The sequence below is a fragment of the Perognathus longimembris genome, chromosome 5, assembly GCF_023159225.1.
Source record: "Perognathus longimembris pacificus isolate PPM17 chromosome 5, ASM2315922v1, whole genome shotgun sequence".
In the NCBI taxonomy this organism is placed as follows: domain Eukaryota; kingdom Metazoa; phylum Chordata; class Mammalia; order Rodentia; family Heteromyidae; genus Perognathus; species Perognathus longimembris.
The window spans coordinates 20,152,877-20,172,677 of record NC_063165.1 but is presented as its reverse complement, the minus strand read 5'-3'; the positions used below and the strand labels follow the sequence as shown (position 1 = coordinate 20,172,677).

At 34.0% G+C, this 19,801-nt stretch overlaps 1 protein-coding gene across 12 annotated transcripts in view; it reads right to left on the bottom strand.

The window, feature by feature from the left end:
* Nucleotides 1-19,801, bottom strand: part of Robo2 (roundabout guidance receptor 2) — a 516,317-nt gene that overhangs the window by 122,940 nt on the left and 373,576 nt on the right. For all 12 annotated transcript variants that reach the window (XM_048346411.1, XM_048346412.1, XM_048346423.1 and 9 more), the window contains exon 5: nt 19,335-19,473. In XM_048346411.1, coding sequence (XP_048202368.1) covers nt 19,335-19,473 — 139 coding nt within the window. The remainder of the gene's footprint in view (nt 1-19,334; nt 19,474-19,801) is intronic.

The window sequence follows — 19,801 nt, the reverse complement described above, 5'->3', positions numbered from 1 at the left end:
CTCTATCTAGCTATCCATACTCCTCTATTCTTTATTTATGAGATTTTCTTTTCTGTGTACATATTTTCCTTGCATTTCTTCATGTTTACAAGTCCCTAAGGAAATCATATACTCTACTCTTACTTGAAACTTTCATTCACTATATTTGACATTGATCAATTTCCACTGTGTATATAAACTACTTTGTTAAATGGCAACTCCTTTGTACAACTCTTAAAGATAATAAAAATAAACAAAATGACAGGTAATAAAAAAAACTATGAAGATTGCTTCCTTGTAACTCATTGATATAGTAGTGATTGTGCTTTTCCTTTCTTCTTGTTGGTTGTCCATTTGATAAAGGTAAAGTCTTGTCTAGTTTACTCAGGTCTAATATCCATATGCTCAAACACAGAGCTCTGAAGACCTAGCTGCATAACCAAGTTGTTAAGGGCATAGACGTAGGAGTCAAGTTTTAATCACAGCCTCTTTCTATGCATATAATGGCAGACAAGGCACTTAAAGTCTCTTGGACTCCAGTTAAGTATTAATAAAACTGTGCTAACAACATCCCAACAGAAGCATGAGGTTTGAATAATTTTTATACATATTATGTATGAAATATAATATATATATTACTTAAGACTGGAATGATGAGAATACATCTCATCTTGATTATTTATTACATCTGCTAGTCACTCAAAACATATGAGTTAATTATGTAATGAATGCCTTCCTTGTTTCCTGCTTCTATGAAGGCCATTTGAATGTGATGAATATAAGGCTTCTGATTGACTTTCTAATGGGCTATATTTACAAGTTAGGAAAAGTACTAAGTGAAGAGATTTAAGAGGGTAATAATACTGAGAAATATTTTCTGATCAATTTTGTTAATAAAAAGTGAAAAATTGGGGCTGGGGATATGGCCTAGTGGCAAGAGTGCCTGCCTCGGATACACGAGGCCCTAGGTTCGATTCCCCAGCACCACATATACGGAAAACGGCCAGAAGCGGCGCTGTGGCTCAAGTGGCAGAGTGCTAGCCTTGAGCGGGAAGAAGCCAGGGACAGTGCTCAGGCCCTGAGTCCAAGGCCCAGGACTGGCGCAAAAAAAAAAAAAGTGAAAAATTGTGATTTTTATTGAGATATAATATCTGTCAAAAATAAATCTTTCCTACAGTCTAGTTCTGCTTAGAAATTCTGCTCTAAGATTAAAAACAGACAATTTTCAGTATCTACAACCACATTGTGACCTCCTGATAAGTTTGTCAATGGCTATTATTTGATTGAGTCTCTTTTCTATTCTAAAAAGCAAAGACAAAAACTTCCTTGAATACAAATTTGTATTTTCAATCTTGTAACTCTAACTTCAACTTCTGCTTATCACCTGCCTGTACATCATTTATTTATTATTTATTTATTTTTATTGTACCTGTACTGAGGCTTGAACTCAGGGCCTGGGTACAATCCTTGAGTTTCTTTTGCTCAAGATTAGTACTTTACAACTTGAATCACAGCTCAACTTCTGGCTTTTTTGTAGTTAATTGCAGGTAAGAATCCCACAATCTTTTCTGTCTACACTGCCTTCCAACTGGGATCTTCAGTCTCTTGCATAGCTAGGATGACAGATGTAAGCCACCAGTGCCTAGCTTGTGCATCCATCTTAATACAATTGTACATCATATAATGGGAAACATCTACTGTTCCTTGTGACTTTATTGCACCACTGTGTCAGTCTCCAGCTTGAACATTGATTGTGCCCCTAACAAAGGTAGGAGACTTGAGCACATTGTGGAATCATTAAGAATGTTCATACAGGCCTAGGGCTCGGAAAATAATAGAGCAATAACTTGATCAGATTAACTCTCAAAGAATATGAGAACTGGTTGTAAAGAATAATATTTAGCTAACTTCAAAACACAGAAAATAAATATTTGGTTTATTTTAAATTTCAGCTAGGCCCCAGTGGCTCACACCTATAATCCCAGCTACTCAGAAGGCTGAGATCTGAGGATTGCGATTCAAAGCCACCAGGGGCAGAAAAGTCTGTGAGACCATTATCTCCAATTAGCTGCCAGAAAATCAGAAGTGGTACTGTGGCTCAAGTGGTAGAGTGCTAGCCTTGAGTTGAAGAGTTCAGGGAAGCCCCTGGCCCAGCGTTCAAGGCTCATGGCTGACAAAAAAAAGAAAAAAAAAAAAAAAGGAAGAAAAGGAGGAGGAGGAGGAGGAGAAGAAGAAGAAGAAGAAAAGAATTTTCACAAATTTTCAAAGGCAAATCAGGACATATCACCTTATCAAGACCACACAGTATACAGTTACCATGATGAGAGAAACAAATTTACAGAAGTGTCCACCACTGTGTCATATTTTACCTCAGATAGTAAGGGGCTTTCTAAAATTATGTATTTTACAAGTTGTTATGTTGCATATATTTTTCTGGGTCTCCCAATATGTACTCATTTAAGCTTTACACCATTCTACTGGGTGAATAGAGCGATAACTAATATTTCCCCTGAAAGATAATATTGGCAGAATGATATATGAAATGTGATGAATTATGATTTGTTACACTTAAAGGGATCTTTACAATGTACAACATGGCTTAGAAGGTGGTTCCATAATAACACAAAACTTTGGGAAAAAATGCTTTTTTTGCCACATAATTTTGAAGACGATGTTGCCATGGTTGTCTGATGAAGGGCTGATAAACCCCTTTAATAGATTTCCTTTGCTAATAGAAAGTGACACAACTTTCCATTTCATGTACATGTTTGTTACACTGCATATATATGCATTGGGTAACTATATTATTTCTATGTGAGTGACTGCATTCAGGATGTTGAAAACACTACAAATGAACTTTATCGACATTTTTCTCAAGGTTACTTTAAAATCAACGCTAACTCTAGGAGGTTCTTAAGTGTTTTTACTAATGATGCATTGTTTATAGTGGTTCCTTTATTAATCACAGATAAACTTAAATATTGTTCTCCATTGCTGTTAGCTTTCTTTAATTAGTTTAGAATAAATTTTGAACAACTAGAACAAATTTTGGTACAAAACAGCTGCTTTGTGACATGGTTTAATTTGAAGTATGAACAACATGTAGGAGGTATTGCTGAGTTTAATTAAAAACAAGTGGAGAAAAAAATGAAGGAAACACATTTGTGAGCAGGCCACCTTACTAGAAGTGGGGTAGTTTGCATGCAGCAATCTTCCAATCTCTCCTGGTATATAGATATAGTCATTGTCGCCAGGTTTGATTAATGACAGCTACACCATTGTGTGCTCCACCACAGTGGTACCTCATTTCTTCTCATATGAAACACTGCTGAAAAATGCAGCCCAGGCAGATTTGGCCCCTGCACAACTTGTGCTATCACCAGTAGTGTACTGTGAATTGAGATTGATTGGTAACCAGCTGTGACAAAGCAGCAAAGAAGCTCTACGTTCAATTGAATTGTGTCAAAACCATTACCATCTGCTCAATTAAGTAATAAACAAAACAAAATAAATTTACTTTAATATTTAAAACAACAGTTTGTATGCAAGGCTCTGTTTGTGGGTTCTCTCTAGTTTGTTGAATAATTCTAAAAGTGCCAGAAATATTATTGTTCATTATATTCTGAAATAATTCCCAACTTTAAATAAAACAATCTATTTTAATGTCTTCCTCATGAAGAGACCTCCTTTTGTACTTAATGGAAGGAGTTTCAATTAATCTGAATTTATTATGAGAATATCAAAGAAGACTATCAAGTTGGCCAAATTGTATAAAGTAACCACACTGCATGCGTTGCTTATACTTTGCAATCCCCAGGGAATGTCACAGCTCTAAAGTAGAAACTTCTCCTGATTTTCTTACTCTTGTGACTGTAATTCAGATAATTAGGGATGCCCAGGCCTTCCACATTGGGTACAAAATGGGAAAAGAGAAAATTAAGAAGTATGTAAATGAAACTTCCTTTTACAAACTGGAATTTTGACATGTTTTCTTCAAGTCTGTGGACTTTATCAAGTTCTTTGACTCCTAAGAGGACACTACAAAACTTCCTGAATGGTAATTCTCATCTCAAAAGTACCTTTGTTTTCCACAGAGAGATATGTATTTCCCAATACTTTTATTTACTGAAATAACCTACTACTATTATAAGATTTCTGGTGTCAATTCTAGACAAATGTTCTACATTAGGACAAGTTTCATTAAGCATCTGTTTTATTAACTATTAGGAGGGCCAATAATGAAAACTCTAAGATGAACAAGTAAGCATGTAATGTCTGTGCAAGTAAATGTTCCTTTACATTTAAGGAGACCAGGAAGCTTTTTCTTTCTTCTTTTATTTCTCACTGAACTCAAATATCAGAAGATTACCCAAGACCTTTTGCACTTTTTCAGAAAATAAAAGTCTGTAATAACTATACCCCCATAATCCTATAATATGATGAAAATTTCATTGTGGTGCTTTATACAGAAAGCATCCCAAATGTTCTATTTACCCTAATTTCAGCAAAAAGGATTTTAAAGATGCAAATAATTTATTAACTTTATAGAATCTTTTATTCACATTTATGACACGCATATCAAGCTAAATATTACTGTGCCATTTTTTTTGGACATGAAGGAAGAGCCATTTAGAACCAGCACTGTGTGTTTTCAGTTTCTAAAACAAAGAATCATTTTAGTGATTCCTAATTTTAGCTAAGGCATCATCTATAAAACATAAACCTTTCTGGAAGATAGTGAGATTTCTGAGCCCCTTTCATTCTTGAGAGAGATAAATAGGAAAAGTTATTTAACTAACCTAAAATAATGTCTCCTCACCTTTCATCAAACAAAATCCTTCCACAGGCACTAATGAAACTGTTATAAAAACTCATGCATGCACTTCTAACAAGCAAAAATATCATGTGAGTTTCTTAACCTGTAATATTTAAGATATACCCAAAAGGCAAGCTTTATCATATCTGAGTCCTGGGACCCTGGATTGAGTACAGAGTCCTCTCATTTGCTTACCAAAGACTTAGTCCTTTTAAATCTTCTGCAGCCATGTCAGGCTATGATCCTCTTTTTAACAAAATTATACAGAAATACAGTTAGCATGTAGGTAACTTGATAAATGAAAGTAGGCATTTGTTTATAATTTAGGTGAACTCATCTACATATTCATTTAGGAATCAAGCCACTTGCTTGGTACAGGTACCATGCTTTAAAGAAAAGAGGTGTTAATATAAAATGATAATAGTCATGAAATCCACTGGGGAGAGTAACTAAATGAACCTTTTGGGAGTAAAAACTTGTGGAGAAATAAGAGAAGACAAGGGTATCCCTGACCTAAGCTTGCTGTTGTGTTCTGGAAATTCTCCACAAGCCTAATAGAATTTGATATATGATAGTATTCTTATCTTCTCTGACCTACCAATGTTTTTAGCAGCTTCTTTTTCTTCAATACCCATGTCAGTTCTATCCTCAGTCATACGGGATGACCTACCCATCAGCCTGATATATCGATACAGAACCCCTGAACAGTTGTCTCCCCATCCATGGTTTCATTTTCCATTAGTTCAGTGTGGTTTGCCTCAGCCTGATCATATGCATATTTTTGTTATCTCAGAGAGAAAGTATCAAACTCACACATTCACTCATACACACACACACACACACACACACACACACACACACACATACACAGGGCTTGTTCATACTATGTCATATTACTTTATCTGCTCACATAATTATAAAAACATTTTGTTTTGGCTTATTACTGTTAATCTCTTACTGTGTCTAAGTCAAAAATTAAAATGCATCATGGATATGTGTATAGAAAAGAAGATAGTATATGTCAGATTAGGTTTCAGGCATCTATTCTGAATCTTGGAATATGATCTCTCACAGATAAATAGGGATAATGACACTAGCTTCCCTTTATCATAGTTGCATTTTTAATGGAGAAGCTAAGTGAAAATAAACAGAAAAAAAAGATGTTTAAAAGTCACCATAACAAGATAGCAATAGTTGACTTGACAAAGTACAGATTTTTTAGCTTACAGGCTAACTAGGCCAAATAAAGCAGGCCTTGAACTATTGTCAAGGATCCTGGATATTGACACTATGGGAACCAGAGCATCTCTCTAGAACTTAGGCAATTAAAGCAAAGCACAGCTGGAATATTTCAGCTGTGAGGTCAAAGAATTCTGGTCACATGAAACCAAAAACTCCCTAAAAGTTACAACCACAACAGGCTGTGGCTTTCTCCTGATTCTCTTGTCTGTCTTCTACTCCAATGGCAGACATGGCAATTCCTTCAGGGTTAAATCTCTTGGGAAATGTGTGGCCAATTGTTGCCCTTGGACCCTGCCCAAGTGCTCCTCTTCTTTTGTTATCTCATTCCTGTATTTTTCAGTTCCACTGCAGAGTAAGTCATCTCTTCTGATATAACCTTTCAAAAGACTTTGGTGACCACCTGTAAAGAGCTTTTAGTGCACTTTATAAATCACCAGTAAGTTCCCTGATTTAAAAAAAAATTCCTTCTCCTCTGACTTCAATGGATATTACCCTTGATACTTTACATGAAATCTACCTCTTTCCTGAGGCTTTGCCCTTCATTCTCCCAGATATCTGAGATAATGTCAGTGTCTAAGACAGAGGAGCTATTCAATACATTTTTAATGAAATACTCAGCCTTTCTCAAAATAAGTGCAACAAAATAATCTGATTTCACTGACACTCATGTCATCTAGTTTTAAATAGAATCTAGAATGTCTCCCTCCTTAAGATAATTAATAGGATAATTATTGGTATCTAATCACGGGGCTGCTGGCAATTTTACAGTAAAAATGCAAAAATATCACAATTAAGCAAAGCATGTTGGAACAAATAAAGTCATGGAATCAGGTTCAATTATCCTTCCACTTAGAAATAATTATCTCATTGGCTTAAGTTCTTTTAAGATAATTTGGTTTTACATTAAGGCTAGAAATTGCAATATCAGATGTGTAAAAGGGAATAGATCTCACAGTCAGGTGTTTGGCTAGCAATTAACCTCAACTTTCAGTCCTTTTACAAAAAGACTTTGGGGATTAAGTCCACAGGAATCCACAGAATTCATAGTTCATAAGTGTTCTAATAGGCAGATCACATTCTTGGACCCTCTGAGACAATAGTACCTAGTTGGATCTATACAATAAGAAACTAACACAAGTTTGTGTAAAACTGGATTTTTGAAATGGTAAGTGGCCTCACTAATATTGCAGGACAAACTACTAAGATGTATCCTTTGTCAATGTTCGAACTGAACAGTAGGTGAACTGTGGTAAAATATGTGTTGAGTTTAGCATATGCTCTAGAAACTTGAAGAGGCTCTTTTTCTCTTTTTCTTTCTTCCTTCTTCCTTTCTTACTCCTTTCTTTTTTTATTTTCTTTCTTCCTTTTTTGCCACAGGAAAGACTTCACCAAATGTGACTGTGAAATAATTTAGGACTTTACCATGGTTTCACGGGGGGTGGGAGGTGGGGGTGGTACTACTGATAATTAAACATGCCTTATAACTAACCTATGGGTTAGCAGATCCACTCAAAATGAAAGCTTACATATTCATCTAATTAAGGTCTCCTTGATTAATTTAATCAGATCCTCAATTATTTAATAAGAAAAAAGTATAAAGAGTAATTCTTTACCATATATATTCTAGGAAACATGTAAAATATAAATTCATCTGAAGTCATTAGGGAATAAAAGGGATTTCACTTTTAATTAAATGATGCCATGTAAATGTTGAATCCAATCATGCTATTATTTGTCCATCTCACCTGAGGTAACCTTCGAAGGCAGCTAAGAACAGACCATTACATTTTAAACATTTTCCATTGAATTATATTCTATTATTTTTGCTCTAATAACAAAAGCAACATTTAACTAAGCAATGCTCTTGATTCACCTATTCACTATACTAGGTTTTCTTTAATTCAGGATTATTGACATTTTGGGCCTAAATATTTGTTTCAGAATTACTCTCTGTATGAGTTTCCTTTACAATGTAGGATGTTTACCAGGATTCTGGAGGAACACTTATTCAGAAATGACTGCAAACACTGTCAAATATACTTCAGCGATAGGAGAAATGAATTTCCCCCTATTAAGAAACCTCTGCTGCATTTAAATGATCAGATATTGGACAAAGGGTTGGGTAATTGTGATTGAAAATAAATACAGAAAAGAAAGCTGGTAAAATATAGAACTAGACAATTATGGTAATTGTGATTGAAAATAAATACAGAAAAGAAAACTGGTAAAATAGAGAACTAGAAAATTATAAGATTAATGCACTCAATATTATTTTCTGCCATGCTAATTATTAATACAGAATCAAAAATACAACAAAAAAATCAACAGCTGCCAAGTGAAATATGGAAAAGATGGTGTTCCAAATCAACAATAGAAAATCAGAATAACAGTCAACATTACTGTGACAAAATTTTATGCTTGGTCACCCAGGGAACCAATATGCTTGAGTAAGATGTTCCATGTCTCAAAGTTTCCAGGTTTTTTCTCTACTGAAGGAAAGAACTCATTCTTCAACGTTGTTGAGAACGTTACAAGCTCAGTCAATATTATCACAAAATTAATGAGCCCTCATACAGTTAAATATTTTGTTAATAATATTTTACATATGATGTAAATTATATGTGGTATTATATTACATATAGTAGTTGAGTGGGCTTTGAAGCTGCTATGTTTGTGATTCAAATCTCCACTATTAAAATGGTCCTTCAGAGTTGGTATTTGTAAGCTAGTGATGATAAAAAAAAATACCAGGTCCATGAAGCAATTAAATAACTTACATGGAGAACACTAGAAACATTGGCTATTACTATCATAACTAATACTTTTTAAGAAGCATATTTTTAATATTTTAGTATCTCTAAAATTAAGAAATCATGTTACCACCGAAAGTATATCATAATTAATTTGTTTTTTTTTCTTCTTTAATGAAGAATAAAAGAAGCACATTTGGATCTCACAATCAATTCTCTGCTGAATTCAGTGATACTAGTTCCCATTATCTGATTAAAAATGACTAGAATAAGCAATGAGTCTTCTGACTTCTTTGTTCTTTTGGCACAATGCCTTCAACTCATTCTTACAAATTACAAACATCAGCATTGTTTGTATTTCTCTTTTTTCATGAGCTCAAACATACATTTCCCAATTTTTAAGATGTTTTTCTTTGTATTGCAACTAACCTTACTATCTATTTTACTATTTTCACAGAAAACAACTGAATGTCACACTTTTTGTACAGCCTTTTGTGCCTGCCTTCAAACTTTCTTTGCTGCCTATACAGAAATATAAGAAATACATTTCTAAATGTAGGCACAGGTACCTTGCTATTCAATGTACTTCAATGATCTTCCTATATATAGCTTAAAGTCCTCAGTCAGAATTTAAGTTCTTGGATTGAATGGCTCCTCCTCTACGCTCCACTCAAAATAAACCATGAAGTACTAGTCTGTATTCGTTAAAGCTTTTCCATCTGGCTTCAACCTCCTGAAATCATCTAACTCCCTAATATTACCTTTTAAAATAAACTCCAGTGAGTTAACCCTATGTGTTAGCTAAATGAGAATTCTCCAATAATTGACTTTATGGTGGTGAAATAAGGTCCAGTCTTAAAATATTTTGCATGGGCTTCTACAGTCTCTTAGCGTTCACAGTTATATCTCTTTACACACAAACATGACCTCTTTTCCCCCCTAACAAAAGGTTGAAAGGGAACTAAGAATATATTGAATTAAATTGTTCAATAAGTGAAAAATAGTACTGATTTATACTTTATTTCCATGAACAATAAAATATATTTTGGAGAGAACAGGAACAAAATTAATGATATGATTGATTTCTATGATTTCTAGTTAATAATATAAACCAGTATCATCTAATAAAAATATTTAGTATGTACTTTGCTACCCAAATACATTTTATAACTATATTATAAAAGTAATACTTCTCAGCAACTATATGCTAATTTGTCTTTTGTTAATGGTCAATCCCAAATGAGAAACAGAAACAAAAGTTGTTAGGGCTTAATACCTGTAGGCAATGTCAGTGTTTGGGTTTAAGAGCCCACATCTCATGCTCTTCACTAGAGGAGTGGCCTTGGCCTTACATATGCTTACTTTGTAGCAGCTGTAACATTTGTATATATAATAATGTTGATATCACTCGAGCATCCCGAAGGACACTAGAATATAAATATTGAATACTTAGTGTAAATACTATGTAAATATTTACTAATATTTGTCTATGGGAAATGAAAGGGCAAAAATATCTACATAAGAATTGAAGATCAGACACAACAGTGAAATAAAAGAAATGGTCTAAACACACACAAAATTTGTAAGCTATATGAAAGTAAGTAAAAGTGGTTGTCCAGGAAGAAATACACACACATATATATCTATATCTATATCTATATCTATATCTATATCTATATCTATATATATATCAAGAATTTTTTTAAAAAAATGACAAGAGGCATTCAGAAATAGACTTCATTTAGAAAAGCTAAGACACTTAATATGTATTTAAATTATCCGAACAACACATATTATGGATGTGATACTGTGTTAATATACTTAATATACCAAAATTTAATTTCATATATTTCTTTTCAAGTAAGAAACTGTGAACAAGGAAAAAACATCCTTAATGGTAAACATTCATTCACCTATGCACTAGAGTGGCTATCTCCTGTCAGGCCTCAGGTATGTCTGACAATCTGGGCAAATTTAAATGCCACTGTGTCTCCACCTCAGCCTAACTGAATCCTTTATACCGTCCTATTTTGAGGGAAGAACTGTACCTACTGTGACTCCAATATTAGACAATGACAGGTGGCACTCAGACAGATCCTTTTGCTTGAAAAACTGGCACCTGCTCTTGGCACTTCCACCATACAACACAAGAGCTGTCAGTTAATGGACATCAGAGCATCTCTGATTTCAAGGCACTTCATATTCCAAGTATGTCCCAGCTTGTTAGTTGACCACTGGCCAAAGCCCAAATTGGATATCATTTGCAGCCTTGTTCTAAGCTGAGAGTCTCAACAGATGGACCAATGTGGTCACAGGACCAGGCAACTTGCATTCCCCACCCTAGGTGGCAATTAGTTATGTGTTGACAGCAACTATTAGCACCTATTTGATTAAAACACAAAAAGTACCATTCTGGCAACCCTCTGAAAGTTTCTAATTAATTCTGTTTGTAAACAAAATCATTAACTTCAGTTTCCAAGAAAGTTATTTGTATTGGTCCAGATTTTATTTTCAAAATAACAAGATAGTATTTGAATAACTTATAAAATTGCTCTATAATTACCTTTAACAGTAATACCACATAGTATTTCTATGCTACAGATACTCATATATTATTTGTAACTAGGTATATAAAATATCACCTAAATTATAAAATTTATTGGTCTCAAATATAGATTTTTATTTCAGACAGATTCCAAATCAACTTCATCCAATATTAATCTTTGATTTGGAAAGTTACTGATACAACTGTGTCCACACTTTTCAAATGAGAATAATATTATACTATAATATTATTTATTAAAATAATTCATTTAATGTGTCTATAAAACATTTAGTAGAGAATGTGACTGGGAGTATGTTTTCCAGAAATGAATTTGCAGACCCAAAGAAACATGGACTCTATGGTCTCCCTCATAGGGAATAATTAGCACAGGTTAGGCTAGGCACAGCAAAGGATCACAAGAGCCCAATAGCTATGCCTTTATGAACAGATAAGATAATGCTAAGTAAAATGAACTCCATGCTATGGAAACGAGTGTTATATCATTGTTGTAATCACTTTTAACATGCCATGTTTGTTGATGATCCTCTTGAATCCCTTCCTGTGGTTGTACTGGCACTATGGCACTATCACTGTATCTCAACTGAATACCCTGGATACTGTTATATACTGGTATTAGAACTAGGGAAGTGAAAGGTAATATCAAAATCGAGAGACAAAGGATAAAAAAACAAACGACTCCAAAAGCAATACTTGAAAAACCATTTGGTGTAAATCAACTGAACAACTCATGGGGGGAGAGAGAAAGGAGGAGGGGGAGAGGGGAATGAGGGAGGAGGTAACAAATAGTACAAGAAATGTACCCATGGCCTAACATATGAAACTCTAAAAAATAAAAATAAAAATAAATTATTACAGTGAAATTGATAAGAAAAGCAAAAAAATATGATCCAAAATAAATAAAAAGTCAGTCTTGGAAGTAAAAAAAAAGAATTAATAAATTAAAAAAAAAGAATTTGCTTTTCTCATTACACAATCTTCCTATACAAGGATGGCTTTCTCAATACTAGTAAAAATTAGTACAGCATGAAATTTAAATGGCAAAACGTATAAATGTGTTTTCCCCAGGAAGGGATACAATATCAAGGGGCAGAATACGGCTAGCAACATGAAGGCTTACCAACCTCGACAGTAATGTGTGTAAATGAATGCACGTAACTTAAAAGCAAAAGTGACATCTATTAAACAACTAGCATTTTATTAGTTGAATGAAAAGTTTCTGGCAAAGAAAGGAGAATGTGTAATTATTACATAAAAAATTGAACTTTCTGCTTTTTAGCATTAAGTATGTTTTCTTTGCATTTCTCTCTGTAGAACTAATGAAGGCTACCATTGCAAAAAGAATTATAAAACTGGAAAACCTTGCACATAAATCCATTGTACAATGCTTACAGCACTTTGACATAGTTATATCATTGAGTTAAAGTATATAGTATAATTATTTACCCTGAGAAGATGATCTAAATCACAAGATAATAATTAGCTGTACCACATTATTGGTCCTACTTTTGGGATGTAAAATAGTTTAAATAGCTTGTCAAGGTCATACTCCTAGTTCAACATCCTTTTCAGAAATGGGAGTGTAACTAAATGGACACAAATAGTGGAAGAACAAGCCTTAAGGAATATCATTTGAGTCTATTGTTATCTATATAAAAAGATCCCATAAGTAATTACTCTTGTTTTGGCCAGTCTTTTCAAATGGAGAAAAGAGGCCAATGTGTCTGTCCAATAGAAGAGACAAAGAATTTTGATTTTCACCATTCTTCATATAGCTGATTCTTAAAACAGGACTAGTCCTGTGTTATTAAATGTGTGCACATATATATATATGTGCATATATATATGTATATATATATATATATATCTTTCCTCCTGTTTGTTTCCCCCTCTCTTTTTCTAAAATTATTTTAATTGCTCTCCCATTTAAAAATAGCCTAATCAGGATGGGTGTGCATTAGCCATCTAAACTACCACCTGTCCTTGAGGTGCACACAAAATGGGCAGAAGGCTGATGTCCTCAGCAGGGTAGCGGAGCACCTGTTCAGAATCCCTGTGTCCCAATAGGACATGCTTTAAACAATGGAACTTCCAGACAATTAATACAAGGACTTTGCAGGGTTCCACGGAAAGAACCATTTTGTGTAAAAGTGCTACCAATGGCAATTATAAGTGGTTCTATTCAGTTTCTTTTATAAAGAATCCTATAGTGCGGAGAATCTCATATTTCTTGGAACTAAGAACTCTTAAAAAGTCTCTCTTAAAATAGACTGTAGAAAAAAGGAATTTGTCAGTACGTTCAAGAAAATTGATAGAATTTTGCACCATATATCTTGAAATACATATTCTCTTGTCCTTGTTCTGTTTTATGAAATATTCATGAATTACATCTACTACGTGCAAGCTATCAACAGCATTTACAATTTGCAGGCTTACATAAGAAGGTAAATGGCATATTTCATTTCCTTTTTTTCTCTGACAAGCTATCATGGGCATTCCTTTCGCCACTACAGATCCTCCTGGAGGACATTAGTGTCACATTAGCATTGGTTTAGAAAATAAGTAAAAATGGAATAAAAGAAATTGTAGAGCTAACTAATGGTGACATGTTGAAAACTATATGATTGATGAAAGATGTAAGGTCTGCAGGCTATAGTTCTTTCAGGGGTAGAATCATTATCTGAGATACAGACTGTGCTAATATGTCAAATAATAAGCCACAATTAAGCTGGGTATCCGTAACTCATGTCTATAATCTTAGCTACTGGGGAAGTAGAGATCTCTATGATCATGATTCAAAGCCAGCCTCAAAAGAAAAGTCTTGAGATTTCAGCTCCAAAATAACAAAAAAAAAAAAAAAAAAAAAAAAGCCTACCATGAGGGTTGAATTCAAGCCTTCATAATAGCACACATGCACAAAAAAAACAGATGTCTGTAGCTTAGTCTGTAACCCTAGCTACTCAATAGGCTGAGATCTGAGGACCACAGTTCAAGTATAGCCTGGGAAGGAAAGTCATGAGACTTTAATTTCCAATTAATTGCCAAAATGTCAGAAGTTGAGCTGGGCCTCGAGTAGTAGATCACTAATTTTGAGTGTAAAACTTCAGAGACAGTGCCTATGCCTGAGTTCAAATGCTGGTACAGGTGTGCACACACACACACACTCACTCATATAAAAATGATAATTCATAATTCTATTAAACACACTATAATTTACTCAGATTCTGAAAGAGGTTCCTAAAATTCCCTTCTGTATTGATAGCACAGATATTATAGAATTGTTACATATCAATTTTACCCTTGTTTCTTTGTTAATACATTTGTATTTGTTTCTTGTGTTCATATATTATTATGGAGTTTTGGTGGATACATATTTCTGGCTTAACAAGAATATATGCATCTCTCTACCATCAGGCAAAGAAGATCATATATTCTTTTTCTTTTGCCAGTCCTGGGGCTTGGGGCTCAGGGTCTGAGCACTGTCCCTGGCATCATTTTCCCAGCTGGGAATGTGGATTAGTGATAGAATGTTTGCCTTGTGTGGATGAAGCCCTGGATTCGATTCCTCAGCACCACATAAACAGAAGTTTCAGACAAAAGTGCCAGAATTGGCACTTTGGCTCAAGATGTAGAGTGCTAGCCCTGAGCAAAATGATGCCAGGGACAGTGCTCAGGCCCTGAGCCCCAAGCCCCAGGACTGGCAAAAGAAAAAGAATATATGATCTTTTTGCCTGATGGTAGAGAGATGCATAAATTAGAACAAGGCATCCTTTATTATAAATACTGGCAACTTTTCTCACATAGAATACCTAGTGAAAAGATCCACTGATAATTTGTTCCTTGATCATGAGGAATACAAATAAGCCTAAGGATCTAGGGATCCTGAGAAAGAAAGATGAAGCACTCAGGAAAAAACGAACTCTGTTTATATTTATATGTTTTCCTCATGCTTTTTAATGTGCAAATAGTTTTTCACACTTCACTGACTTCTTATCTAAAAAACGGTAAGAATGAAAAGGATTATGTCTACATTGCATAAATGACTTTGCCATTAGAAACTAGAGATAAGCCCTTCAATGACAATAGACAACTGAAACATGTTCTTCTACAATCTTCTACAATTTAATTTGTGCTTTAAAATGTGTAGTGTTCAGGATCTTAATCATTGTTTAACTATAAAGTGCCTTTCCTTTTTTGCTAATCTTTCTTATATTATCTTCATATTGATGTGTAAAACTCTTGTCCTTGATAAATGAAATTTATTTCAACTCACATTAATGTCCCAGGTAAACATGAAAAGATACTTTGCATGGTCAGTGCATAGCAGTGACTTTTCCTTATGATATATGAAACTACAAGTAGTAATTGAGAAGTAACTAAAATTAATTAATATTTTGATTGGAATCCATAAAATGTAAGTCTTCTATTCAATTGTGTTCATTTGTCATACAGAAAATGAACACACAAAATAGCATTTGTTTAGTTGGGCACCGGGATTATATTTTTAAAGATTTTTCTATGTTCCTAACCTCATCAAAATATAATAATCTGAGATAATTTTTGAATCTATCTTCCCCACAATTAATATTAGTTAAATGAGAAAGTTCAGGAATATAAGACTAAATAAAAGAAAGAGACACATGTATACTGTGAAAAACATTTTCACCACAAGGAAAAAAATAATGCTACACTAAATTTATCTCTAGTTACTGAAAGTTTGGCAGAGATACCTTATTCTGTACTGAAGGTTTAAATAGCTATCACAGCATTTCATAAATTTAAACTTGAGTTGAAAAGCTTTTTGGGCTCTAAAAAAATAGTCACATATTACTTACATAGTAATTACAGGCTATGCAGCTGCCCTACAAAGCTTCACTCTAAATGTGTTAAGCAAGAACCACTACACAGACCTTATTCGAATTTCATTAAGTGATAAGCCAAAAATATGTCATCCTCCACAACAACTGCTTATGAAAGAACATTGGCCATCTTCCCTCATCTCAGACCTAAATAATGTATCAGAATCAATGTTCTCGATTTAGTGGGTGGTTGGCTAAAATTCTGCCTATTCCTCACCAAGAAAAGAGGCCTCTTTCCCCATCACACATAAATGAAACTTATGTTAATACATACAAACCTAAGCATGAATAAGATTCTTGGAAATATCGTGATAAAAATACTGACCTCAATTTCTGTAGTCTGTGGATCCATGCTTTAATCCTTCCTGACACAAAAATTTAAAGCTTACAAGGAACTTCATTTTGACTGATACTTTAAAAATATTAGCTACTCAAAAAAGCACTATGCCATTAAAAGAACAGAGGCCAGCATTATGAACATGTTTTAAAGGAAGTTGGAGAGAGGTGAAAGTGCCTCAATATTTAAACTGTATTTTGATGGCTTAACATTACACATTTTGAAAATCAAATTTTTGTGCTATTGTTTGATGTGTGTGTGTGTGTGTGTGTGTGTGTGTGTGTGTGTGTGTATTGTCTAAACTTTGAAAAAAGTAAATTTGACATAGAGTAGTGTAAACAGCTAACACTGTCAGGTGTTTGCCTTAACACTTTTAGTAAGTAAGGAAAAATCAATCCAGGCTTACTTAATTATCATTTTATCTTTGTTCAAAAGCACAGATAAATTAAAGTTGTTTTACAGCTCTCTACTTTTGAATTTTTCCTCAAATTGAGTTTGTTTATTATTTAACAATTATTATTAATGATGGGCCAACAGTAATTTTCCTTGGATATTATCTACTTTTGAAAAGCAGATCAGAAAAATACCTCAAAACCAGCCTAATTAACTCCATGTTATGGAAACAATTGTTATATCATAGTTGTAACTACTTTCAACGTCCCATGTGTATCTGTAGCTTCTATTAATGATGATGTTCTTGTATCACCTTCCTGTGGTTGTACCTACACTATCTCTGTAATCTTATCTGAGTATATTGGAAATCATGTATACTGGTAGGAAATTGAAAGGGAATACCAAAATTGAGAGACACAGGGTAAAAAAAGAAAAACAACTACAAAAACAATACTTGCAAAACTGGTGTAAGTGAACTGAACACCTCATGGGAGGAGGGAGGAGGGGTATGAGGGACGAGGTAACAAACAGTACAAGTAATGTAGCCAGTGCCTAAAGTATGAAACTGTAACCTCTCTGTACATCAGTTTGATAATAAAAATTTGAAAAAAAAGAAAATATTATGCAAATCCAGGTTTAGGAGACACATTATAGCACATCTATCCAATGCACCCTGTCAACATTTTCAAGGTCATGAAAACTAGAAAACAATAACAACATGTCAGAATTCAGAGAAATTTGAAAGAAAAAAAAAAAAACACCAATATGATCCACTACTAAGTAAATCCCTTGGACTGAATCCCGGAGCAGAAAAAAAAAGATATTAATCGAAGTGGAGAAATCCAAAAAATTGTTTATATTACATTTAATTATCATGTATGAACATCTGTTCATTAGTGGAGACAAATGTTTTATAGATGTTGCCTGTAAGTGAAATGGATTCAAAGTGTACTGGAACTACGTGTGCTCACTTTCTTATGTTTATAAATCAAATGTTTTTCTAAAAGTAACTTTTTAAAAAAGAGTGAACAAAGGAATGTGGTTTGGTAATTAAAGAGTAATCATTGTCTATGCTAGGCTGTATTTTATTAATTATATATAATCATATGTCAACATTAAAAAGTCACTGATAATGTGCTCTGAAATTTGAATTTTTTTCTTTTTGTGATACATAAAGGATGTATGTCTACAAGTCAGTTCTGCAAAGTATTTATAGGCAAATGCCTGGCAGCAAAGTGACAAAATTCAAGTAACTATACAAAACAATCAAAATCTGAGCCTGTTTTCCTTATGAATACTAAAACAAAAAAAACAAAAAAGCTGAAAACCTGCCTATACCAGTAGATTGCAAATAAGTTCTCACTGAATATTTGAAATGTTGACTCATCGTCATTGATAGTTTGACCTTAGAACAAAGTACAGTACCTCAGACCTAAGGCTTTAACACAACTTGGATTTTAAAATGAGTACCCAAGTTTAGCAAAATATCCACACCAGTACTCATGAATGCACACACAAGCCTCCCAGTTTCTGTGGAAACATGTTTAATCCTATCAGTTTAATAAAATACACTTTTTTTGAGGAGAAAGTACAAGATAAAAATGCAAGTTGTATACTTTTGTATAATGGTTATGGTAGGTATGATAACTGTAGTTTCAGTAAGTGTGAATGGAAAGAAAGCAAGGCAAATCATCAAAACATGATTGTTCTTTGTGTGAAAAATGAAATCTTATTCAATTCTGTACATCAACATTTTAGGAAAATTTAAAGAATGTAAAAATTCAAAATATTGTAAGTCAATAGAATAAGTGGTTTTAGAGTACTGTAGACAGTTGAAAGTTTGAGTTTATGGTTTGGCAAGAGTAAGTGATTAAATGTGTGTCTCCAAAAAGAAATGAGAAAAGAAAGTGTCCAGAGGTCGCTACAGGGAAATCCCCTGTGTAGACAGTGATGTCATCTGTGGTTTGCCTTTTCCTTGCTATTACTCTTAAGAGTCAGCCTTTTGTTAGAGATGCTTTGGGAATTAAAAGAAGGCAGATGGCATCCAATGGGATTGAAATACACGGAACCAGGACTAACATTGATTGAGGGAGTATGATGGATGGTCAAGAATTCAGTAGTAAGAGAACAATCCTACAAGGGGTGATGTGAAAAGCAGAAATTCTTGGTATTTGGGAGTAATCAAGTAAAGGGTCAGGCATTGGTGTGCATAGGCATTGAAAAAAATATTAAGAGATTTGAATATGCACAAGGCCATTATGTACATTGCACATAAATGTCACACATCTTGAAACAATAGAAGATAGACATAAAAGTGTCTGGTGGTGGAACTGTGTCTTTCTTTGTTAATCATTCATTGGTCATCCAAACATTTTCTATCTCATCATGGTCTTACCTTCCCCTTGGCAAGTCAGCATCATCCTTTTTCCACCTCACAGCTGGCTGAGGGTCTCCTTGTACCTGGCACCGAAATTCTACCGCTTCTTCCTCTAGCACCACCTGGTTAATTGGCCTCCTGAGAAATGTGGGTCGTTCTTGGGTGAGAAAACAAAAACAACAACAGAGAAATAGAGTGAGATGAATGTTCAGGCTTTAAGAAAATCAAAGAAAAAGTAAAGGAAATATATGGTTTCTTTTTAGTATATGAATTCTAAATCTGTCTCTCTCAACTGTATCTGATATGGTCTTTTTAATGTCATGCAAGTGAATATAACGAAATGTTCTTCAGCACAGGAGAAACTATGGGTTTTCAATAAATAAGACCATGCCAACTTGTGGAAAAAATTAAATTTGACTTTCTTTTTCTGCTGAATTCTTGAAACAAATCAGGGAGATCCTGTCACAAAACACCAGAACACTAAA